General features: G+C 45.6%; 1 protein-coding gene across 1 annotated transcript in view; it reads right to left on the reverse strand.

Moving 5' to 3' along the window:
* Window positions 1-14,422: 14,422 nt before the first annotated feature.
* The window catches only part of LOC131917182 (multidrug and toxin extrusion protein 2), a 45,421-nt gene continuing 33,094 nt past the window's right edge, over window positions 14,423-26,749 (reverse strand). The window contains exons 11-17 of the mRNA XM_059270841.1: window positions 23,082-23,190; window positions 22,259-22,334; window positions 20,785-20,854; window positions 20,266-20,398; window positions 17,125-17,219; window positions 15,487-15,541; window positions 14,423-15,233 (exon numbers count right to left, since the gene is read on the reverse strand). Of these exons, the coding sequence (XP_059126824.1) occupies window positions 14,998-15,233; window positions 15,487-15,541; window positions 17,125-17,219; window positions 20,266-20,398; window positions 20,785-20,854; window positions 22,259-22,334; window positions 23,082-23,190 (774 nt within the window). The 3' untranslated portion in view covers window positions 14,423-14,997. The remainder of the gene's footprint in view (window positions 15,234-15,486; window positions 15,542-17,124; window positions 17,220-20,265; window positions 20,399-20,784; window positions 20,855-22,258; window positions 22,335-23,081; window positions 23,191-26,749) is intronic.

Here is a 26,749-nt window from a genome sequence, read left to right on the forward strand (position 1 = left end):
CAAATAGAACCCTATATAGGAGGACATTTATCTTCCACAGTATTGGCCTCTCCTTTGCACATGGCCAGCTTTTCTTGCTCCTGCTGTTGGTAGATGAAGCCCAGGTGAGGAAGAGCTCCCAGCCTTCCTCTGCTGACTGGCCTTCCTCTGCTGACTGGCCTTCCTCTGCTGACCTTGATTTTTCAGGCCAGTTCCTACTGTCTTCATGCAGGCACATGCACACGTGCACCCACACAGGAGGGCACACACACACACACACACACACACACACACACACACACACACACTTTGGCTTTCAGTAACACCAAAAAGAGGAAACAGTGAATGAATTCAATGAGGATGCAAATACTCGTAGACTACAAAGTCCAGACACTGATGATCTAAGTGTTGAGTAATAGAAAAGGTAACGCGTTGTTACTGGCATACCTAGAAGGAGTGAGGTATTCTAAAAGAGATCCTTGTCCCCCTCATACCTCCAAGGGATTGGAACTCCCCTGGAATCACATGCTGGTAACGGGACAAAGCTAAGCCTGGACCAGCCAAAGGGGAAAGTTTTCTCCTGGAAAGAGAGTGGGGTGAGACCATGATGGGTCAGTGATGAGCAGGAATCACACCTGGACCAGGACCACTTAATCATGCATAATTTCTTGCCTTACATTTAAACAACCCCCCGTGTTAGGACCCTGAAGCTGACTTGGGTATGGGGAGGAGGTCACTGAACCTTTCTGTCTTCCCAGTGGGGTGAATTACCTTTTGCTGTGATTCACGGCTAACTTGGCCTTTAATTGGCTTATTGAGGTCAGGTGGCTGAGTCTGGCCTGTTAGGGCTGCCAGAGGCACAAGCTCTGACCCTAACTCTAGTTACTCTTGGCAACCATGAAGGGACAAAAGGTACATTTTTGGATGCCTTCCATTTACAGCAGCTTGACCCCAGATGAAGAGGAAGGATTGGAAAAAAACCAGCCAAGTGCTGGAGTAATTTTATTCCAAACTGTAAAGGAAGAAATAAAGCTGCCTTTGTTCACAGATCACATAATAGGCGTGTAGAAATTGGAAAACCCGTTGTCCCAACTAGCAGGGACACTGAAGAAGAAGGTGAGAGGTCTCAAGTTTCAGGGTTTAAAAGGGACACTTAGGTGGACTGTCCTTTGGGGTAAGGGGATGATTAACACCAAAGACAGACAACATGATAGGGACTCTGAGGAGTATTCAGAAGCATGGGGTCTAAGCTGGGGCCCTCTTCCAGGTTTCAGAGATGGAGATCTCATAGCATGTAGTTGACGAATCGCCCATAGGACATGCTTGCAGTTAGGCTGTCTGATTCCCAGGCGGCAGGAGAAAGGGGAAAGGGGAAAGGTTTGGTTCTTTAGCATGTGTGTCCATCATGTAGAATGTGTCACCGGTAGCCTAAAGTACTTGGTAAACTGCCTCCAGGAAAGCGAGGATTACAGAGTCACCGAGAGCCAAAGCAGGGTGGCTCTTTTCTTTTCCTTTCCATTTCTTTTACGGCATCTATGAGGGGAGAGAGAGAGGCCACTGCAGATGAGCATGGCCCAAACCTAACAGAAATATGGTGAATTCAAGTCTGGGCAATTTGGTGAGATCCTCTCTCGAAAAAGAAAAAGGGGGAAAAATCTAAAAGAAAACTTTCCGGTATTAATAGGCAATTGCACAAATTTACAAGGGTACAACCTTAATATAGAAAACCCACTAATCATGTATCAGCATTAAACTATTTGAAACTGAAATTAGAATGAGGAGAGATTAGTAGGGTGGAAAGGCAGAGAGAAATTGGGGACATGAGAAGTGTAACCACAGCTCTCACCTTCAGGGAAGAGGAGATAGTTTATCTTCAAGCCATTTTAAGTGAACACACCAAGGAACACAGATTTGGGTCACCCCAAATTCCATGTTCTAACGTGGAAGCAGTTTCATGAAGTTTTGTAGTTTTTTTTTGTTTGGTTTTTTTTTTTTTTTTTTTTTTTTTTGGTTTTTCGAAACAAGGTTTCTCTGTGTAGCTTTGCGCCTTTCCTGGAACTCACTTGGTAGCCCAGGCTGGCCTCGAACTCACAGAGATCCGCCTGCCTCTGCCTCCCGAGTGCTGGGATTAAAGGCGTGCGCCACTACCACCCGGCGAAGTTTTGTAGTTTTATAGAACAAAGAAATTCATCAATCAAGAAGTTTAAAATACATTGGTGGGTGCATCAGAAGGGCAGCTATAGCATGATTGGGGAGCTCTTTCCTGGGCCTCACACTCTCTCCGATGACATTCTTAGCTTTTGCATTGGTGGAAACTAGTGGTCTGCTAAGTTAATAGACTGCAAAGGTTTTTACATATGAGTCACAGGATGTTAGTTAGTTCTGACACAGCGGTAGGCAAGGAAGGGCTACTGGGGGTTTGGGTTAAAGCTAGCCCAGGATAAGGTCATTGTTATCTGGACCTGCAGCATTCCAACCTCTCCACAATACCACTCTGCAGACATGACTTTTTTTTAAAGATTTTTTTCCTTCACAAAGGAAAAGAAGCCCCTTTCTCAGGCATCTGGTTGAAACTTCTTCTTTTTTTTTTTTTTTTTTTTGTTTTGTTTTGTTTTGTTTTGTTTTGGAGACAGGGTTTCTCTGTGTAGCTTTGCGCCTCTCCTGGAACTCACTTGGTAGCCCAGGCTGGCCTCGAACTCACAGAGATCCGCCTGGCTCTGCCTCCTGAGTGCTGGGATTAAAGGCGTGAGCCACCGCCACCCAGCCGAAACTTCTTTATAAGCATTGCAGCTCAGATGGAAAGGCACCCTGGCAGCTGGAAGCCAAAGAATGTCGCCAAGACAAACCGCACAACCACCCTCACACAAGAGATTTCTCGGGAGGGGAAAAACCAGGAGGTGGCTGCCTCTGCTTGAGTGAGAATCGGCAGCAAACTGAACAGGACACAGGGTTTATATAGAGCTTCTTGGGAAGGAGATGGAACTTTTCAGGGTGGAGATTGGTGGGATTTCCTGTCCAGAGATTGGGCTTTTTACTCTGTAGGGTGGGGGCAGGGTCCAGCAGTTAGGGCAGTTAGGGTATTCTGTGGGTGGAACTTGGCAGTGAGGGGTCCTGGGGCCGGGGTGGTGGTGGTGGTGGGGAGGGGGGGCACTCACGTGGCTCGAGGAGCTTACACTCTCACCCGTAGCAAAGCAAGAATTCAACACAGTCAACAATTGTTCTAGGCCCTTCTCCCTTCCCAGCCATAAAGCTCCGACTTTCTGGGAATCTCACCAGAAACCCCATTTACAGCAAAAGGACATTGTACTGGTTTTACTTTATCCAATTATAGATTATAACTGTCTACAGCATTTCACTTAGTAAATGGGAGAAGTTTACACATAGACACACAGACACACACAGATACACACACACACACACACACACACACACACACACAGTGGCTAAAGCAAAGACAATGAATTGCCTACCCTCTGTTGGAGAAGCCTGAACCCACACTTGGGAACACCTTATTTCCACCGCACCCCGCTCTCCCTTGGGATCCCTCACACACACTTGGATATGTCTGTCTTTCTTCTGAATGCTTCTTAACTCCGTATGTAAGGCTATACTAATATATCATTAATACAATAACAAATCCTGCTTCATAACAGACTAGTGCTGAAATTCTTTCCAGCATCGAAGCCACAAGTCCCAGTTTAGTCCGAGTCAAGGTCCCTAAAAGTCAGGCAGCTCGGGGTGGCAGCATGGAGTTGGTCTCTGTCCCTTCACAGCTGATAATAACCATGCTACGTACATCAGCACCTCCAAAAATAAAATACTTAGGTAGGTGTTAACAAACTGAGAAAAATATACGATATATAGAAGGAAAATCATAAAAGTCCGGGGATATCAGAGAGAGAGATTCTATGTTGGTGGATAAGAAATGTCAATATGTCAAGCTGACAACGGATGAACCAACAGCCCATGGTGCAGGGAGAAACATTTACAAAATCATGAGCATAAAAGGTTTTGTTATTGTTGCTGTTTTGTTTGTTTCTTTCTTTGGAGGCAGGGTGTCCTGTAGCCCAGGCTAGCCTCAAACTCACTTTACTTTGTTGGCAAGGGTGACCTCCTCCCTCTGCCTCCCAAGTGCTGGGCTCACAAGCCTGTGCCACCAGACTTGGTTCTGTCTGGTGCTGGGGATGGAACCTAGGGTTTTGTGCATGCCAAGCAAGGGCTGGACCCACAGTGCGGCATCCTCAGCCTGCTGGCAAATCTTTGAATAACGAATAGGCACTGCGGGAGAGTTAGAGACAATGGGTGAACTCTCAGAGATTCACTGCCCCGAGGGGAAGCTGGAGTACTTTTGTAACAGTTCATAGAAGTCATCTGCTCTTATCTTGTGGGCCATTTGAAAGGGTTTATGGGTAGATAAGTGAGCTGCTGACTGGCTTGTTTGGTGGCGTGAGAAACAATGGCCCCCACTTCCTAACGGGAACACTCTTATTTCATAATGGGAACACTGAGACTCCGTGCAGCAAAATAGGGCAGTTTATTTTCGTGACCTTGTGAAGTCAGGCGTTGGCCTGGAATGACAGGTGCACTGATGAGCCCGGACAGCAGTGCAAACTCTTCCTCCCTGTGTTTACAGTGTGTGATCAGGAAGGCGCAACTCTCTGGTCATCCACACCTTAGCTTCCCTTCAGTGGTTTCTTTATCTTTTTCATCAATACAAACAGAGTGTGACCTCATCTCCCCCTTTCTTGTTGGTTTTAAAACTTGTCAGGCAAGCTTGGCTGTGAGGGATTTTCTACTTTAAAGACTTAGCGTGGGTAGTGGGGGTGTGGCTTGGCAGAGTTGGGGCTGGGGAGAGCTGGACTAGCAGGCATTAGCAAGGCTCTAGTACTTTCTGTCCATTTGTGTCTGGACCTAAGCTGTCTGGAGGCATCTTTAAAAATAAGCCATCAGATTTTGTTTCTAACAGGTAATAAATTTTATGACACCCTTTGTCCTTTGAGACTGGGGTGAGATGGCTGTTGTCATTAGGTGTGAGGCTGTAATTATTTATATAAGCAATGCCAGCCTGTGGTGAGAGTCTGATTGTTAGAGACTGGGGCTTCGGCTTGTCTTTATCTTCCCTCCAAGCGATCAGTGAGGTCAAACCAGTGACAGATTGACAGAGGTGTCTTTTCTGGAACTGCTTTCGAGTTGAGAAGGAGCATCGAGGAGACCTGGCTGGCATTACTAGCCTGTCACTGGGATAGGACCATGTCTTAGTTTCTTTTCCATTGCTATGATAAAATACTCTGAGCAAAACAACTTAAAGAAGAAACAGTTTATTTTAGCTCCCAGTTCAAGGCACAGTCCATCATCTCTGTGAAGTCAGGGCAGCAGGAGCTTGTAGCAGCTGGTCACATTGAACGCCCAGTCAGGAGACAGGAATGAGTGCATTCATGCCATCTCTCTTTCTCTGCTCTTGTACAGTCCAGGATCGCCTGCCTAGGGAATGATGCCACCCACAATGGACAGATTTTCCCACCTTAAGTAATACAATCACAGACATGCCCACATGCCAACCTAATCTAGATAATGCCTCACTGAGACTCCCTTCTCAGATGGCTCTAGACTTTATCAAGTTGACAGTGCTAACCACCACAGACCATATGGTGTAAGAAACTTAGGACACATTTATGGTGAAGGGAGAATGTTATTGTAGGGGAGTGGTTATTATAGGAGGTTGAAGGGAGACAGTGATTGGAGGTCAAGAAGTCCTCAAAGGTGGGAGCCAGGTATTGGTGTTAATAATAATGGTTGTTTTTCTTGAGACAATACCATCTGGAACTTAATAGTCCACAATCTAAAAGACAGCAATCATATGAGAAGGTTAAGTAAGCAAAAGCTGAAGACACAGGGCAGAACTAAAAGTAAGAAAGGCCGATGGAGAGCTATACGGTCCTTAGCAGCCTATAGGAAAAGGTCTAAAGGAGAGCTATTCCTGCAAGGAGATCTGTGCTAAATTTTTACTTTAATTTAGGCTTCCTAGTATTTTGATGTTTTCTTTGATTTTTTTAAAGTGATCTTTCAATATTTCTCCTGTAGTATTGACCCAGAAGCAACAAGTTTCACTAAGGAGGGTGCATGTGCTTCCTGTTTCTGCAACAAGGATATATATGTTCCTTTGCTCCAAGAAGACTAGCTAGAGAGTTGAGGCTTCTAGGTACACTGTAGGATAAAATTTCTGATACTCATTTCTATAGCTTAGGTTTAAATTTGCCAAGGGAATCCTTTAAGAATGGACTCAAGGTCCAGGGTTTTTGTCATTAGAATCCAAGATGAGAAATGCTAGACATTCCTGAGCTTTTGGTTTTGTTAAAAAAGCCAAGATTGGGAAAAAAGCATTTGGAAGATGGGAAATCTGAAATACTGACAACCCAGACCTCAGAGACAGCCACCACCATACATTAGTGCCACCAGTAGTCAAGAGGGCTATAGGGAGGTCAGAGCCACAAAGAGAGTAGTATCTGTCCCCATGAGGCTCACTCTAGTAGTTGGCCCTCGAATCCAAATATATCACTGGTTTTTCAGTAGAGTGCTATAACTGGCTAGAATCAAGAAGCTCTGGGGCCTCAGAGATTGAGTCTTTTTGGCCTATGTCCTGGTTAGTTTTTTTGTTTTTTTGTTTGTTTTTTGGTCAATTTGACACAACCTAGATTTATTCAAGAAGAAGGACTCTCAGTTGAGAAAAAGCCTCCATAAGACTGGCATATAGACAAGTCTGTCATGCGTATTCTGGATTAATGATTGATGTGGAAAGGCCCAGGCCACTGTGGGTTGTCCCAGCCTTGGGCAGGTGGTCCTGAGTTGTAGAAAAAAAAGCAGACTGGGCAAGCTATCAGAAGCAAGCCAGTAAGCAGCATTCCTCTATGGCCTCTGCATCAGCTTCTGCCTTGAGTCCCTACCACAACTTTCCTCAGTGATGGAGTGAAGCCCAGTAGTTATGAGTAGTTTCTTTTCTATTGCTGGGACAAAACACCATGACAACTCAACTTACTAAAGAAGGCACTTAATCTGCTCATGGTTCAGAGGGTCAGAGTTCATGACAGTGGGGTGACAGCATGGTGGCAGAGACAACCAAGTACTCACATCTTTATCTGCAAGCAGGAGACAGAGAGCAGCTAGGAGTAGCATGAGTCTTTGAGACCTAAAATCCCACCCCTAGTGACACACCTCCTCCAAAAAGGCCATACCACCTAATCCTTCCCAATCAGTTTTACCAATGAGGTATCAGTTATTCAAACATATGAGCCTATGGGGGCCATTCTCATTCATTCAAACCACCATATTCCATTCCCTGGCTCCCATAGATTCATGGCCATGTCATAATGCAAAATGCATTTAGTACAACTTTAAGATTTCCCATAGTCTTTCATAGTCTCAACACCATTTTAAAGTCCAAAGCCTCTTTGAGACTCAAGGCAATCCTCTTAATTGCAACTGTTAGGTTTCAGGAAGTGCATATGTCCAGACCTCAAACTGGAGCACAGAAGGATTTCTGGAGATCAGATAAAAGCCAGCATTCCTCAGGAACTTGTGAAATGGGTTCCTGTGTCAAAGGAGTCCTTTCCTTTGCCTCTGGCAGAAGGAACATATAGTTCTCCATTAACATATATACCTGTGGTTGCACATCAAAGCCCATGCCGGCCTCCAGGCTCCCTCAAACTCTATTCACGAGTACCCATTATACATTTCAAAGCCCCCACACTAGAATTCTGGCCCCTCTCACCTCTTCTTCTACCCTAAACTCCAAAGCCTCCTCCAGTTCTCTGACTTCCCTCTCCCTCCTCCAGCTACCCATCCTCTTTCTAAGCCTGCATGATTTTTCCACACCCCCACTTCACTAGCCCCGACCGTATCTACTTCTTTTTCTCTCTGCTCTGGATTCTTCCAGGTGTCTCTGGCTGTTCTCTCTCTTATCCACAATAAAAACCTTCCCCCGCCCCCCAAGTCATGGAACGGCCATTTTGGTGTTTCCTTTACTGCATCCCTCACATATATCAAACTCCTTTAAAATAAAAAGGCAAATCACATCTTCCAACATACAATTGCACAGAATATACATTACTATGACAAAAGGGAGGAATCTGGGTATAGTGAGGTAATACACTGGGCCAAAGCAAGACCAAGACCAGGAAGGGCAAACTCCAAATCCTGTAGCCCAGGTCTGATGTCAGAGGCTCAGATAGCTCTCCCCCTCCAGCTTTGCTGCCTGAAGTACAGCCCTCTCTCTTGGGCTGGTTCCACATCCTGTGTGCAGCTCTCATTGGCAGATGTCTCATGGCTCACATCTCCAATATCACAGGGTCTCTAACACGATCCAGGTTTCACGTTCACACCTGCACGCAGTGACCGATCTCTCAGGGTCTCCCTTCAGGGTCTCCCCTGCCACACACCCGGCCTCAGTAGTTCTCAACAGCAGAGGAATATTTCACAACCCCTTTATCTGTATTTCCTCTAGGACTGTGAAGCCAGAACTATGTGGATGACATTCTTAAGTTTGACTTTCGACTTGAGGTGAACCCTGCCACCCTTGAATGATATTTGTAGCAGCTTTGATTTGTTGGTACTTTTTAGGAGCAGAAAAGACCTTAGGCCTTTCCCATTCACAAGAGAGAAGTGTCTAGTTTTTTTTTTTTTTTTTTCTGTTGAGATAGAGTCTCACGTACCCCAAACCTTGCATTGAACTCAGGGATGAGTTTGAACCTCTGATCCTCTTGCCTACCACTCACGAGTGTGGAGATTGCAGGCACAGGCCTCTCTATATCCAGTTTATGCAATGCCGGGAGCTTGAATCCAGGACTTCATGCATTCTAAGCAGGCACTCTGCCAACTGAGCTACATCCCCAGCCTGGGTGTGTTACTTACTGACTTTAACATCTGCGATCTTGTGGCAGGCCCTTGAATTAAGTTTCAAGGACCTAGTGAGGGAAGTAAGCCATCACACTTGGTCCCAGGGTAATTTAGATGCTTCCTCAACCAAGAGAACCACAGCTGAGAGTCTCCTAATGTAAAAGAGCCAGCTCAGTGCCACCAAATCCAGTGACTTGGAGAGAGAAGCTACTGGGTGCCAGGAAGGCCCCAAAGTTTGGGTGAAGTCCCCCTTTGATTATGTATAGGCAGGGAAAAGATGCAAGATTAGGAAGAGCTGGCAATGGGACCAAAGTAAGTGTCTGGTTTAGGAGGCTTAGGGCCTGTGCCATGCCAGAGATCCTGTCTAAGAAATATTCCTCTCGTCCCTCACAGATGTGGCCAACCTTTGGACATTAACCTGATGCTGTCATCTACAAGGTTCTCCCCTGAGAATCATGTCATCGGGTCGGAAAAAGAATTGAAAAAATGTCATGACATTTTAAGTAAGTGTATGGTCTTCCTGTTGGGCCACACTGACAGCTGTCATGGGAAGCAGGCAACCTTCAGCACACAGATGGACATACCGCAAGGCCTCATAAAGTTTAATAAAGCCCAAGCTAGAGATTCTCAATTCTGCAAAGCCTTGCCGTGTCCAAGTTTTATGTAGTTCTTCGTCATTTTGTGGGTGGGATTACTATAGTTCTGTTCTTCTGTGATGGAAAAGGCTCCTTTTGCCTCAGATTAATATCAGGCCCGGGAATTGGACCTTTTGTTGAGAGATCTGGGCCTTTGAAGGAAAAACCTAACCACACGAGGCTAACTTTGGAAGTTATGTTTGGTCTGAAGCAGATTTTTCTTGGTTCTAGATTCCTAAGTTAGCTACATACTGAAGGAGGCTACTCCTGGAGAGGAGGGGAACATGTCTTTGGCTAGTGCCTATCAGAAGAGGTGGGTGCTATTTCAAAAGCCCTGAGGCAAGACAGTCCAAAAAGCTGCTGAGTAGCTTGGATGTTGAGGTTCAGTATTCTACAGAAAATGGGAACTGAGTCTAGGTGGATGGGAACACAGAAGAAACATCTAACATTGTGAACCAGGAGGCATTGGGCAGGGATATTTATCCCCAAAAGGTGTAAAGACTGGGGATTATAGGGTGGACCAGGATATCTCATTTATGGTCTTCACATCCTGGAATATTCTGTGGGCTCCATACAACTTCTTTATTACTACCCAGACGGGGCTTTGCATGGAGCATTACAAGGAACAGTTTCAATAGCCTAGTGATCGAAGGTTATCATGAGACTATGTTTCCATGCTGGAGTGACAGTGGGGCTGTCGGTGAGTTTCCTGGAATGGAGATATCCCAGACTGGGGAGAAGCTTGTTGGCTGATATGGGGGCCTGTAGCAGAGATTGTGGGAGGTGGGCAGCTAGCAGGCCCCTGACAGCTCATAGCGATTACAGAACAGGAGACTTAGTGTCATGGCTACCACAAGAGCCTCTGGAATCTCAAGAGGGTCCAGAGATACAGAAGCTTGTGCAGCCTCAGAACCCCGTCAGCCCTCAAGGTCTTCATTAGAATCCTCAGAGCCCAGAAACAAAGAGCCTTGGGCATTTGTTCATTTTCAGTTTGACTTGAGCCTGAGGTCCTTGGATAAAGGCTGCCCTCACAAGGGGGTGATGCCTGCGCCTAACCTTGCCCTACAAGGTGGTGCCTGCCCTCACAAGGGGGGTAGGGGGGAACACCTGCCCTCACAAAGAGGGCGCATTCTTGCTCCCGGTGGGCCTCTGCTTTGCAGATTGGACAAGACCCTTGGGGGAGGGCTTTTAGTCAGGTGGTCTTGGATGCTCTTGGCTGAAATGTCCTAACTGACCATGGAACAGAGTCCTTGGAGCAGAGGCTGGGAGCTTGGGGTAGTTCCCTTAGATGAGCCCTGGCGATCACTAGGGGGAGCTCTAGGCTCTCCTGAGATGGCAGGAACAGAACAATTTTTTTGCTACAGCTATTAATTGCACCTGCCTCTTTTTTTAAAAAAATGAAATAAAATAATGGTTTTATCAATTCTTTGAGAATTTCATACAGTGTATTTTGATCATATTCACACACACACATCCAACTCTTCACAGATATTCTCTTACCTCCCTACCCACCCAGCTCCACCTGACCCCTCGCCCTCCTTCCCTTCAAGTCCCGCTTACGTCGGTCAACTACTCCTGGTGTGAGGCCTGCCCTGGAGTGTGCTCCATATGGTAGATGTCACTCCACTGAAGAAAGATGCCTTCGCTTCTCCCAGCAGCAACCAAATGCCAACAGCTCCTCACTTGAGGTGGAACTTCGTGCCCGCCTCTCCTTCTTCAACCGGGGATTTTATCTGGCTTGAGCTTGGGCATGCTTTCACAGACACTGTGTGTTCATGCATGCATCTGTCCTTTGGGTCTAGAAAACACTGTTTACTTGAAGTTATCCACCTCCGGCTCTGACAATAGTTCTGCTCCCTCTATTGTACAGATTCCTGAACCTTAGGAGAGGGACATCCCATTTAGGGCGTGGCCACCAGAAGTCCTTTATAATTTGCACGTTGAACAGCTGTGGGTCTCTGTGTTAATTGTCATACACTACATGAAGAAGCTTTTCTGATGAGGGGTGAGTGATGTCTAAATCTATAGAAATAGTTAGCAAGTCGTTAGGAATTATTTTATTAACTATGTTCATTTAGTGGTAATAGTAGTAGGCTTTCTCCCTCTGGCCCATGACCTATCTAGCCACAAATCTGTGGCCTCATTGACAGTGTCAGATATGAGTTCTATCTTATGGAGTGGGCTTTCAATCCAGTAAAAGATAAGTGGTTGGTTATCCCTATGACCTCTGTGCATATTTGTCCACTGCACCAGTGGACATATATGGCCAGGGTGTCCATTACTGTGGCTTCCTTTCTTCCTCCATTTTGGTACTTTTGGCCTCCAGAGTCCCCTAACTGTTACTAAAGATCTTGAAGACAATGTCTAATAAAGTAAGAAAGGCAGTCTGGGGTCCCTGGTCCAGTGTTTGAAGCTTTTTGTATAATATCTAGAGAGGCCAAACATATAAAATGTATAATCAGGATGACTTGGCCCTCTAGACTCTCAAGGTTTAGATTAACTTACTTGTGTGTGATCTCAGCTAGCCTACATTGAAAGTAGGCAGGGTGTGTGGAAGCTTCCTGCATTGTTTCCTATAACTATTACAGTTAGTACATTTAGTAATGGCCTTTTTCATTGCCTCTAGTAGACAGACACTCCTATGGTCTCAATGAATCCTTCCTTCTTCATTCTCTACATGGGAGGGCTGATGTGACCAGTGGGATTCCATAGAGGGCTCAGCAGCGGAGCCTGACTAGGCTGTATTTGCATTACGAGACTGAATCTCATTTGCCCAGGAGTGTAAGACATCGAAGAACAGATGTGGAACTTCTCCTAATGCATGCAGCAGGTGGTCAGGAATAACACACGTCTTACCAGCCTAGGCCAAAGCCACAGTGAACCCTTTGGAATCCTCTGGGGTAGGTGGAAGAGTTCTTAAACAATCCGTTTGGATTCTATATAGGATTGGAGAGATGTGGGGAGAAGGATCATACTAAGGTCTTTATCAGCCACCTCTTGAAGGGGAAAGATGTTTTCCCGGGGGAGGGGATTGCAGGTGCGTGTTCTCTGAGCTCCCTATACAAGTGATTGGTGATGAGAGTTTGTGTAGTTAGGGAGGGGAACGGTTAGGGAAAGCTCTGTGGATGGAGATGAGAGAAGGGGAGGAGGAAGGAGGAGGAGGAGAGGTCTGAGAGAAGACACGAGCAGAGTTAAGGGAAGCCATGGCTGGTCTTGGAAAAGCTGGAGGCTGAGTGGGGCCTTATGTGAAGGAGGCATTATCAAAACTGGCCTCTGGGGCTGAGGTCACCAACCATAAAATTATTTTCACTGAGACTTCATAACTGTAATTTTGCTACTGTTATGAATTGTAATGTAAATATTTGATATGCAGGTTATCTGATATGCAACCCCAAAAGGGTTGTGACTCACAGGTTGAGAACTGCTGATCTAGGAGAAAAATGATCACATGCATTCTGGCTACAAGCCTGATTCATTGCCATGTTGATAGCTAAATCTGAAAGGAATGTTATCTCTACATTGGCAGCATTCACAGTGCATGCTGGGGTCCTAGATTCTCCACTGGCAAGCTCTGGAGAGTAGGCCCTTTTATTTCCCACGTCCCCATAGTTTCCCCTATCTATCCTGCTGCAGTTCCTCTAAAACTTACAGAACCACAGTATAACTCACCAAATCCACTCCCCAGTGTATATATTCAAAAGGAGTGGGACAGGTGTGTATCCAAAGATCCTGTACATGAATGATCACACCAGCGCTACTCACACCAGTTGAGAAGGAAGCAGCCTAGATGTATCTATCACTCAGTCAGGAAAGGGAGGAAGGTCCAGATGGGTGTGGCTCTGGGGATGAACCATTAATATCAAGCTGAAGAAACAGACTCAAAGGGTCAGATGTGGTCCTTCAAAACCCCAGAGGTAAATCCAGACACAGAAAACAGGTTAGTGTTTGCCTGGGGCCGGGAGAAAGAAACTTGAATGCCAACTTGATAAACGGGGGTTTCTTTGGGGGCTGATGAAACGCTTTGCAACTAGGCAAGAGTTGTGACTGCACACTTGGCTGAACGCCGCAGAGGCCCACACTTACAAATGGTGCATTTTATGTGGTCTAAATTTACCTCAAAATATCTTATCCTATAGCGTTCTATTCTGTGATACAGTTATAATGTTTTCTATTGTGTCTTTGAGGTTCTAAGTTTTTATCCTTATAAACTCAGTATTTATTATGGGTTTCTACATCAGCTTTTCAGAGAGTTGATGATCCTAGGTTGTCTTCTCATCCTCAAGACAGTGAATCAAATAAGCAAAGTGTTCGCTGAGGACTGTGTGTTAAAGGCTTAGACCCCAGTGCAGTGCTAGTGGGAGGCTGTGGGACCTTTAAGAGGTGGGGCCAAGCGAGAGGATGTCCAGGCATTGGAAGCTTGGCCATGAATGGGATAGTGAGAGCCCAGCCTCTTTCTTTTTCTTTGACTCCAGGTCATGAAGGGAGCCTCTCTGCTCCATCACAGGCTCCCCCAGACAACACAGGCAGCTGACCACAGGATGAAGCTTCCAAAACACATTAAATGTTTTCTCTGTATCTACTGATCACACCTGGTTTATGGTATAGTCACGGACACTGACTAACACTGCAGGGCTTTGTTCTCCACTATGGGCAACAGGAGCTTTGTGATGGGGAATGCCTGGTATTCTTTTGTTATTTTAGTATATACTTCTAAAAAATTATCTTAGATTTGACCAAATTTTCTAGATTAAGCAATAAAAACGTCCTTCCTAGAAAGTGAAACCAAACCAAAGCATTGTGGAATCGAGGAACAACAACAAAATCCATCTCTTTTCTAATTAGTATGAAAATGTGTTTAAAAGTAACACCTAAAAGTTACCATTTATAATAACATCATAGTCCCAAATAGTCGCAGCACATATTTTAAATCTTAGGTATTTATTTTATAAGTGCTTTTGTGGCACAATACATAGACAGAGGTAGAAGAGGTACCTGATATTCACTCACTGTGAGGATCCAGCAGCAGAGGATGCATGGAAGAGTAAAGCACGTTTACAGTAGGGAAAAATCAAACTGACGTATTTGGAAACCATGATAAAGTGAAAGGCTTTCTTAAAAGCGGAGCTTCTGGGGGCTTGGGAGTGCTCAGTGTTAGAGCACTTGCCTAGCTGTGCTGAGGCTCGTGGACTCTATCTCCAGCACACCCCCAAATTTGGATAGCCATTCATTCATTTATTCATCCCCCTCACACACACACACACATATCCTAGTGCTGAACAACATACACAAGAGCCTTGCTCACACTAGGCAAGCATACTGCATCTTTCTTGACCTGCAGTATAACGGGGTGGGGTCTCAGTGTAACCAAGGACCCTCACTGGCAGCGTTGCTACCCACAGTTAAGAGAAGCTTCTGTTCCACTAATAAGCTCATGTCCATGTTCAGGACATGGCACACAATTATCACCAGTCCACAGGCTGGTGAGAATCCCTTCTTAGCCACGGTCACTGAGAACTCGCACTACAATTCCCACTATGAGGACAGCAATAGAAAGAGTCAGAGCCATGCCACGATAGATGATCAGCTGTCTCCCCGTCAAGACCTCCCCGACGGTGGGCACCGCGTGCTGGCTGCTTTCCTCTACTACCAGCTGGCCGGTCTGGCTCTCCGGTCTGGTGATATCAGGCAAAATCACTCCATCAACAACTTCTCTTTCCAAGATGGGCAGATCTGTTTGAAGACAGCAGTGGAACATTCATTTTGTCACTGTAGTATTAAAAAATGATCCTCAATTGTCAGTTAGTGTACGTGACATTACGTAAGAAACATTTAACAGGAACATTCAGAGCTGGTCTGGCAAATTATGGCGGAGATAGATGTTATTGTCACGAGAGCAGGAGCTCATAAACTCAACCTCTCTGGACAACTGAGCTTCAGACTTTATAAAAGCAGAAACAGAACTATAAAGAGAGTGGACCGTTACCTGCTGGGATGGGTATTATCTCCTTGTTGCTTTTTAGCCCAGCTCGAACTTGTGCCTAAAAACAAGGCCACATGAGTAAATGAGGCAGAAATCAAGTCAAGCTGTAGCTCTCTGTTAAAGCTTCGATTTAAAGCTAGTGCTGAAAGGCTGTAATATCAGAAGCAGCCTTTCTTGGTCATGAAAATGTCACGTGACAACACCAGAAAATGGCTGATCTCCCCGTGCTCCACGGGCAGCAGTAACAGAAAAGCCGAGGGTCTAACATGTTTGCACTTATGCCTTCAGTGTCTCCAGATAGGAATAAAAGGACCAATCTAAAGGTAAATGACATCACCATCTAAAAGCTAGTTTACTGACCAAGTCAATATCAATTTTTTTCCAATTATGTGTATGGGTGTTTTTGCTTGCATGTCTGTGGGCCATGTCATGCAGTTTCCATGGAGGCCAGAAGAGGGCATTAGACCCCCTGGAACTGGAGTTACAGGCAGTTGCAAGCTACCTTGTGGGTGCTGGGAGCCAAAGAGGGATTCTCTGGAAGAACAGTCAGTTCTCTTTACTGAGCCATCTCTCCAGCCCCCAAGTCAACAGTCTGTATATTCTATTCCCTCAACAAATCAACATGAACTTAAGAAACATACAAAACATAACCATTAGGCAAAGGCAAAGGGGTCAGAAATCTAAAGGGTGACAGCCAGAATCCCTGAAACTCCCCCCCCTCCTTATTAAGGGTTCTTCCTCCTGGCCACCCATCTGTCTTACATTAGGCCTCACCACAGTGAAATGAGCACAGTCTCTGCTCACACACTCACATGGGTCACCACCCCTGCCCACATGTCCCACAAATCACAAATATTTAACACATTACTTCTTCATAAGAACAGATCAATAAAAAGTTCAATTGAAGCCTTAAAAAGAGCTAATCAGGATAAACAGGAAACTATTTTTCTAACTCTATTTACAGAAAAACAAAAATATATTGAGGTCAATTTCTGTTTCCTTTTCTGGCTAAGAGGAACCGTCTCTCTGTCTCTCCCTTCAGCTTCCCACGTAGTCAGTGTGGTTCATGATATGTTGTCTGTCTCAAAACTGGTGGGATTTTATTTATCATTTCATCAAGAAAGATGCCTTGTCAACCATGGGATCAAGTGCCTTGTCAACCATGGGATCAAGTGCCTTGTCAACCATGGGATCAAGTGCCTTGTCAACCATGGGATCAAGTGCCTTGTCAGCCATGGGATCCAGTGCCTTGTCAGCCATGGGATCCAATGCCTTGTCAGCCATGGGATCCAGTGCCTTGTCAGCCATGGGATCCAATGCCTTGTCAGCCATGGGATCCAATGCCTTGTCAGCCATGGGATCCAGTGCCTTGTCAGCCATGGGATCCAGTGCCTTGTCAGCCATGGGATCCAGTGCCTTGTCAGCCATGGGATCCAGTGCCTTGTCAGCCATGGGATCCAGTGCCTTGTCAGCCATGGGATCCAATGCCTTGTCAGCCATGGGATTCAATGCCTTGTCAGCCATGGGATCCAGTGCCTTGTCAGCCATGGGATCCAGTGCCTTGTCAGCCATGGGATCCAGTGCCTTGTCAGCCATGAGATCAAGTGTTGATGTGTTTTAAAATGACACGGAGACTGTTACCTGCTCTGCAACTCTATTCCAGTCTGTCCTCATGATGTAGATTAAATATGAGAGGGCCTGGGAGAAAACACAGACTACCAGTCCGGACCAGAGGCCTGTGGGCGCAAAATGAACATCAGGGCCATCAATTCCGTTCCCATGATCATTAAAATCCTCCCTTGATAACTCATACTCAGTGGAGCAAACTTTCAGTTAAATTAACTTCTCAAAAATTTTAGATAAACGTGAAGCAGAGAAGACTGAAGTCTGTCACCAAGCTATTAGAGATGCTGAAGGACGGATGATGAGCAAAGAAACAAACTGGAATTTTAAAAAGTAGTGGATGTGTGGCAGGCACTCTCTGGTCGTTAATGATGGCCTGCAGTGCAGTCTGAATGAGTGGCTGGATATCTTCTGAGGTGGAGACCTGAACCAGCCTAGGGAAGGTCCAGGCCTGCAGTACAGACTAAAGCAGGAAGAGCATGCTACAGGAAGATGCCAGGTTGGGAGCTCCTTGAGCAGAGAGGCTAGGTAGGAAGTGACAGTGTTGGAGAAGACCACGGAGGACATGTAAGCCACAGAAAAGTCCAGGGGTTTCTATTTATCCATGGTAATGAGGACTCACGAATGGTTTTCAGACTTGTGTATGCATGGATGGATGTGAGATATGGGTTTTTTAAAGCTTGCTTTGAAGCCAGGCATGGTGGTTCATGCCTACAATCCCAGCGTTCAAGAGGCTGAAGCAGGAAGATATCAAGGCTATCCCAGGATTCATAGTTAGTTTCAAGTCAGTCTGGAATAAAGAGTGAGAGTATCAAGGAGGAGGAGGAGGAGGAGGAGGAGGAGGAGGAGGAGGAGGTGCAAGAAAGGAAGGAAGGAAGGAGGAAGGAAGAGGAAGGAAGGAAGGAAAGAGGAAGGAAGGAGGAAGGAAGGAAGGAAAGAGGAAGGAAGGAGGAAGGAAGGAGGAAGGGAAGAAGGAAGAAGGAAGAAGGAAGGAGGAAGGAAGAAGGAAGAAGGAAGGAGGAAGGAAGGAGGAAAGAAGGAAAGGAGGAAGGAAGGAGGAAAGAAGGAAAGGAGGAAGGAAGGAGGAAAGAAGGAAGGAAGGGAGAAGGAAGGAAGGCAGACAGCGAAGGGGGAGCCTTTCAAATGCCCCCTCCCAGAGAGGCAGTGGAGAGGCAGCGCACAGTCATCTCCTCTGCCAGCTGTAATTTCGAGTTTTGCAAAGAAATGGGAGAAAATAAAATTTGTTACATGATAAAAATGTGCTGGTTCGACAGAAGGGGAAGAATGATTTCCGCACATATTGGGGCAGTCATACAGTTCTCTAATTAGACTTTAAAAAACAAGCCGGGCGGTGGTGGCGCACGCCTTTAATCCCAGCACTCGGGAGGCAGAGGCAGGTGGATCTTTGTGAGTTTGAGGCCAGCCTGGTCTACAGAGCAAGATCCAGGAAAAGGCGCAAAGCTACACAGAGAAACCCTGTCTCAAAAAACCAAAAAAAAAAAAAAAAAAAAACAGTTCTGAGGATGTAGGCCAGGGCATCATGCATGGTAGGCATCCCCAGATCCACCTGCACTATTTTTAGTTTGAAATAAAATTCATTGCTACTAAAAGAAATGTATAGAAAATAAAAATGTGAATATATACATAAAACACATACAACTTTTAAATTACTTTGCACAATTCTAAACATTTTGAACCTCAATAAAACATTTCTAATAATTATATGGTTTATTCATGCTGACACAATAAAAAGTCCAAACAGAACTGACGGCTCTCAGATGCATAAACTTCTTTAAAAGTCCGAGGTTAAAACAGTTTCATGGGAGAAATCCACAAAATGCTTACAAAAAATAGATAAATCTTATTTAACTTGCATTGGGGAATACAAAACTTATGTTATGAAGTAAGCATTGTATATAAGTAATGTTATTAATAGTATGCTCTAACAAGGGCTGAGGCTGTCTCAGGAGCAGAATGCTCCTCATGCAAGGCCATGGGCTCAAGCATGCACACCCAACAAAAATACACACAAAAAAGAAAACTACCGTGAACCGCAAAATTCATATAAAGAGTAACTTAAAAGTCTAGCAGTTCAATTAGTACATCATAATCAAGATGGTTATAAGGAAGACAGTATCCTCCACCTTCCTATTTGACCTAAGGCTAAAAATTACAGAATTGTTTCTACAGGCACCAAAACAGCATTTGTCAAATCCTCAGACATTTTTGTTATAAGCATTCCATAAAACAGATTCCACAGTCAATTCTTTTTTTTTTTTTTTTTTTTTTCGAGACAGGGTTTCTCTGTGTAGCTTTGCGCCTTTTCCTGGAACTCACTTGGTAGCCCAGGCTGGCCTCGAACTCACAGAGATCCGCCTGGCTCTGCCTCCCAAGTGCTGGGATTAAAGGCGTGCACCACCACTGCCCGGCCACAGTCAATTCTTTTGAATTTTAATTTATTATTTGTATATGTGTAATTATGTATGATTATGTGTGCATAATTGTGTGTGATTATGTGTACATATAATTATGTATGTATGGTTGTATGTTTATGATTATGTTCAAACAGTGGTGTATGATTGTGTGCATGTATGATTATGTGTGTATGAGTGTGCATGTAATTATGGTTGTATGTAACTGTGCATGTATGATTGTGTATGTATATGACTGTGTGCATACATATATAGCATATATGATTGAGTGTGTATGTGACCATATATGGTGGATATGGGTTACGATGTACATGTGAGAGTGTGGGCACATGTACCATGATGTCAGATGACAACTTCTAGGAGTTAGTTAGTTCTCTCCTTTCACAGTGGATTGAATGAGGGACTGAACAAGCTCATGAGCTCATGGCAAGTGCTTCTACCCACTGAATCACCTCACCAGCCCTCCACAGACACTTCTTAAACATGCACACTGCAGCCCCGAATCCATCATGCCCTTTAGTGGAGAAACACTAGGAGCATCCTGAAGTCGTGAAAACCAGTCACTCCACGGTCACGGCTGGGCTCACTCCTGCGGCAGCAGGCAGCAGGCAGCGTGCAGGAAAGCCTCCCTGTCCACAGAACAACTTTCTACCTGCTTTACCCCTCAGGTGACTAATTTTACTACACCAGTGAGATCAGGTGAGTCACTAAGGAAGCAGACACATACCTATTATCCCAAGTTTAGCAGCAAACATCAGAGACACTCCGATAGGAAAACCAAACCCGTAGTAACCAATGGCGTTCAGGATAGCGCCTATCTTTTGTTTTCCGGTACCTCTCAGGACCCCGCCACAGGTGCCCTGCGGGGAGGAAGCCAACAGTAAGAAGAGCCGAACAACAATGACCTTAAGTCACGCCACAAACCGCAGTTGTTCGTACTAAGAATAAGCCTCCAGGGATGGCTCTGGAATGTAGCCAAAGGGTCTTTAAACATCCGCAGGTCCACAGAGGACCAGCCCAGGAGAGACCCTCTAGTGGTCAGTTAGCTCACCACTACCCAACCTGCCTGGACGTATCCAGCAGTCACCATGCCGTTTGGCCAGCACATCATTCTAGACACTCAGATGAGAGCCAGGCAAGGACCCTTGATGGACACGCAAACATTAAATCACAGACATGCAACTTTCAGATAAATAAGCTGGGAACGTTTTCCACACATATCAGAGTGAAATCACTGAATACTTACCGCAAGCGCATCAAACAGATGAAATGGAGCAAAAATGGGCATCACTTGGCTCACAAGGGAAATTATGTCCCTGTTCAGGAGGAGGACAGTAGTCAGTGGCTTAGACACATCTGGGTCAGCAAGATGGCTCTGTGGACAAAGGCGCTTTCGGCTAAGCCTGATGACCTGAGTTCCACTCCCAGGATTCACATGGTAAAAGGGGAATCAACACCCATAAGTTGCCTGCTGACTGTAACACGAATCTTAAAAGGTCTTATTAATAAAAACAAACCCAGAGCCAGGTATTGGGGTGAACGCTGGAAGATCAGAGGAGCAGAACCAGCCGCAGCTACCTCACCCCGCCAACTCCTCAGCTGATCCTGTTTCCTCAGACTGGAAGCCTCTGTGTCCTCATCCGAATGGATCTCAGCTGAACTGTTACTCAAAAGCCTAAAAGCTTAACCAGCTCTAGTTCCTGGTTTTCCCGCCTTATAAACCTTTCTGCTTTCTGCCATCACTTCCTGGGATTAAAGGCATGAGTCACCATGCCTGGCTGTTTCCAGTGTGGCTTTGAACTCACAGAGATCCGGATGGATCTCTGCCTCTGGAATGCTAGGATTAAAGGCGTGTGTGCCACCATTTTCTGACCTCTATGTCTATCTAGTGGCTGTTCTGTCCTCTGACCCCAGATAAGTTTATTAGGATGCACAATATATTGGGGAATACAATATATCACCACAGCTGACCTCCCCATACGTACTATGGCATGCACATTTATGAGAATGTGTGCATGTCCGCACATACACACTAATTTTTATTAAATCACAAGCCTAACAATTTAGTGCAAACATTACATTTTAAGTATATGATAAAACCATACTAATTCAATTTGTATTAATATATAGTTTCTGACACTATAAAGGATTTTTTCTTCTTTTAAAAAGATAAAACTTAAATTCACTAAGTTGTACAAGGCAAGCTGGCCTTGAACTTGTGATCTTCCTGTCCCTGCTTCCTGAATAACTGCAATTACAGGTCTATTCCACCAGGCCAGGCTGATAATGGTTTATTTTACTCAACAGACAATTTCTTATACATAAATAATTATGTAATTATTGTTACAGGAAACACAATAGAAGTATAAGATTCAGTCTATGACTTTTGCAAACACAGCCTCAAATGAGGGGGTGGCCACCATCCCTGTAAGGTGCGCTGTCCTGTAAGGTGCCTGTCTGGGGAGGAGACTAGCCCACACGCTTTCTTCTGTTTCTCAGAGCAAAACTGCACTCAGGTCTGATGAACGGCATAGGTACCAGAAGAGGGGGTGATTTGCACCGGCTGGCATCATTCACCCTTACTTCTCATCTGTGCCCGCCTCTCCTTCCTGGCTGTGCTACCAGCCTTCCTGTGAAGCGAAGGGCAATGCCCCCTCATAACCAGAAGAATGCAGTGAAGAAATCCTAAGAGCAAAGACGGTTTCTGGACGTCCACCTACTTGTCGTTGGTGAATATGTAGGCAACCACGTCCTTCAAGGCCGCCAGCAGAATTCCCACCAGGAGCGCACAGACACCTGGGAAATACAGAAGGAGTCACAGGAAACCACAGTTCTCCTGAATGTGACAAAGCTCCCCATGAGAGATTTGCATGAGTCATCTGAGAAACGTAAGGATGCAGCTGGGCGCAACGACATGCACCTGCAGACCCAGCTATGTGGGAAGTTGAGGCAGAAGGATTGCTTAAATTTGTGACCTGGGCATTCAAAACCAGCCTGGGCAACGTGGTGAAACCGTGTCACAAAATCAGTGCTACAGTGTAAATAGTAATTCTTTTTTACTCTATAAGAAAAAGCCAACTAAGATCTGCTGTCTTAGATTCCTTCTAAGGGAGTCTGTTCCCCAGAGTAGAACCCTCAGGAACATGAGGATTACATTTTGAAATTTCACTCCCAACACAGAAGGAAAGTGACTGGATCACCAGGGCCATGCTGCCAGGCATGTGGGGGAGGGGGATGTTCTAAAAGAGCCTTCTGGGGACCCCCCCCCACCTTTTCCACTTCCTTCTCTTCCATCACAAGAGTTCACATGGTTCCTCCCTTCAAGACAATCCAACATGAAGCAGATCTTGGAAGCTGAGAGCTGACTTCACCAGATAACTAGACCTGGTGGTACCTAGATCCAGGGCTTGATCAGCCCTAAAAGCTGTGAGAAATAAGCTTTGCTCTTAACCAATTTACCCATCTCGGATATTCTGCTGTAGAAGCACAAACCGGCTCAGACATTACACTAAATTCAGTATGGACGCCACAGATGTTGCTCACCAGCACACAGAAGAACCGTGGTACAGGAACATCGGGCCTGCTCAGCATTCCCTGCCCCCAGGGCATTGCCCACTCGGACACTGGCAGCCACACCGAAGCCAAAGGGCACCTGGGGGTGAGCAATCATAGAAACCTGAATGTTAAAGCAGTAGGATCCGACCGCGGAGACTTCAGACAGACTTTACAGTCCAGGTTCTAGAGAGAGTTCTTACTACATCCGAGCCGTGTGGCTAGAAACAGATGGCCCAACCGCCTTGAAACCCAATTTCTTCACTAGTAAGTGGTACAGTGCACCCCACAGAGCCTTAATCCAAGCAAGCCAGAGCAGAGCTGGATTCGGTGGGGGTAGGGGTGGGGTCAGTGTGGGGTAGGGGGACTTCCTTTACTAGCAAACACACAAACACTATCATAACTTAGTTTAAAATACAACCTACAAGGTCAGATTTAAGGTATATTTATCTATATACAATAGGCAAATAATTTCTAAAAGTTGAAGGAACTACGTGAAAACCACCTAGAACTTTTACTGCAGACTCAGTGAAGGCTGGTGAAAGTGAACTCCTTAACTTCCCTGACAGTGGGATAGACAAACAGAACTGTCAACATGATGAGATCTAGAGCAACCTGGGGAACCAGACTCTGAGCATGCCTGTGGGGAAAAGATCTATCTACCGTGGGTGGCACCATTCCTTAGACTGGGTCCCTGGACTGTGTAAAAAGGAGAAAGTTTTGGGCTGAGTGTGGTGGCGCACACCTTTAAGCCCATCACTTGGGAGGCAGAGGCAGGCAGATCTCTGTGAGTTGGAGGCCAGCCTGGTCTACAGAGTGAGTTCCAGGCCAGTGCAGGCAACATAAGACCTGTCTCAAAAATAAAGGAATGGAGGCTAAAAGGAGGGGAGGAGGGAGGCAGGGAGAGAAGGAGGGAGGGAGGAGTTGAGCACATGCGTTCATCACTGGATACTTCTCAACTGTAGTGTGACCAGCTGCCTCAAGCTCCTGCCCTTGGGACTTCTCTGCCATGAAGGACTGTACCCTGAAACAAAAACTGTAGCCAAATTCATTCTTTCTCCCTTAGGTTGCTTTTGTTGGGGTATTCTATCACAGCAACTAGACTCCCTTCAACTTGAATTACCAAAGTTTGATTTTTTAATTCTTGGTTATAGAAACCCCAAGCTCTGTTTCTGTACTTCTTCCTCTTCTTCTCCATTTTTTTGCTGTTCTTGTTTGAGACAGGGTTTCTCTGTGTAGCCCCGACTGTCCTGAACCTCTCTCTGTAGACCAGGATGTCCTTGAACTCACAGAGATCCGCCTGCCTCTGCCTCCCGAATGCCGGGATTAGAGGCGTGCACCACCACCTGGCTGTTTCTGTGCTTCTTAAACAGACCATCAGCGAATCTTCAGCGTCATCTCTGAATTCTAAATTATCACCTCACGACCTGGTGCTGCCCTTCAACTCTGTGGGTAGCACTGGCTACACAGACAGCTTTTGTTCATCTGCTTTGATAATTTACATGTCAGCTCTCACGTCTCATCTCTACTGGAAGCACCATCTCCTGACAGCAGTCTAGTTTCTTATCACTTTGAAAATTAACCTGAGTTGATAGAATTATATATTAATTTTTAAGATTACTAACTTTAAAATGGAATGGGGGAGATGGCTTTAGCAGGTAAGTTCAAATCCCCAGCACCCATATAAAAAGCTAGTCATGACCGTACAAGCCTGTAACCCCAGCACTGCAGGACAGGGAAAGGGACGGGATGGTCGCTGCAGCTTGCTGGCCACAGGCCACCAGCTTAGCCCCAGGTGTAGGGGGAGGCCCTGTCTCAAGATAGAGAGTGAAAGAGTGGGACACCTGACATGCTCCCTGGCCTTCATGTGTTTGCACCTGCACACATGTACACATAGGTCATACACACATACACACACACACACACACACACACACACACACACACACACAAATTTTTAAAATAGGCCTGGCTGCACAGGAATATGTAGGATTTGTACCCAAGACTGCATAACCATCTTTTAGTTGGAGACAAATGAGCAACATAAAAAGTTCACAAGGAAACACATTATCTTCTACAAGTGATTTGTGCTAACACAGGGTGAAATTTAAAAATAAAAATAAAAAACAAGCTTCAGGCTAAATGGAATAAAATATTATAAATACATATTGGATATTTTAAGAAGTGGATGAATATCCAGCTCATGTAGCTCCCTCCTCCACCTAAATACAACTAGTAGGGTGTGCACTTGCACACCTTACTAACACTGAGCCAGTAGAGTGTGCACCTGCACGCCTCACTAACACTAGGCTAGTAGAGTGTGCACCTGCACACCTCACTAACACTAGGCTAGTAGTATGCACCTATGCACCCCATTAACACTAGGCTAGTAGAGTGTGCACCTATGTATCTCAGTAATACTGAGCAAGAGTACCCAGCCTTGGACCAGGACAGCAGGTACCAGTAACACACTCAGGGAAAAACTGTGAGAAACCACAGTGTTGTGGAATATTAGTTTAACATTCATTTATGCTGTGGAATATTTAATGATACAAAGATGTGTTGCATTCTTTTATGTTGCATTTGTTTAACCTGTAAAGCTGTGTATGTGTTACTTTGCCTGTCTAAAACCCCTGATTGGTCTAATAAAGAGCTGAATGGCCAATAGCTAGGCAGGAAGAGAAATGGTGGGGCTGGCAGGCAGAGAGAATAAATAGGAGGAGAACTCTAGGCTCAAGAGAGAAGAGCTAGGAGGGAGAAACGGAGGAGAGGAGGATGCCAGGGGCCAGCCATCCAGCCACACACACAACCAGCCATGGAGTAAGAAAGAAAGAAAGATATATAGAATAAAGAAAGGTAAAAATCCCAGAGGACATAGAAGGAGCAAAATGGGTTAATTTAAGTTAGAAAAGCTGGCTAGAAATAAGCCAAGCTAAGGCCAGGCATTCATTAGTAAGAATAAGTCTCCATGTATTTATTTGGGAGCTGAGTGGAAGGTCCCCAAAACGTAAAAAAAAAAAAAAAAAAAAAGATCAACTATACCACAGACCAGAAGATACACAGGAGAAGGCTGGACTGTGCTCTTCCTTCTCAGCAGCATCTGGTGTCTGGGAGCGACAAGCGGCAGTGAGGCAGGAGGCGCAGTATCCAGAGATGCTGCCCAGGCACAGGTGGGCCCCCTCCCACTGCATACAGGCTAGCAGAGAAGCGTAACTGGGCTCCTGGCCCTCAGGAAGGCAGCCCTTCCTTTGTTGTGGTGGGTAGGGTAGGCTGGAGTGAGGAGGCTGGGCTGCGTCTCACTCACGAGGCTGAAATGAGCCTGTTGCTGACAGTTCCCAACTTACACCAGGCTCCCCAGGGCCATTCCCAGGAAGGTCACTGGAGAAAAATCTCCAAATAGACTAGGAACGCCGTGTTGGCTGCTATGTATTCCCTTCCCTTCCCTTCCCTTCCCTTCCCTTCCCTTCCCTTCCCTTCCCTTCCCTTCCCTTCCTTCCTTCCCTCCTTCCTTCTTCCTTCCAACACCAAGTCTCCCTATGTAACCTAGGCTGCCCTCAATTCTCCCTATGTAACCTAGGCTGCCCTCAATTCACAATCCTTCCGCCTCAGCCTCTTCAGTGTTGGAATTGCTCAGCCATGTGCCCCCACACCCAGGCTTCC

This window comes from Peromyscus eremicus, chromosome 8a (genome assembly GCF_949786415.1).
Source record: "Peromyscus eremicus chromosome 8a, PerEre_H2_v1, whole genome shotgun sequence".
Taxonomy (NCBI): domain Eukaryota; kingdom Metazoa; phylum Chordata; class Mammalia; order Rodentia; family Cricetidae; genus Peromyscus; species Peromyscus eremicus.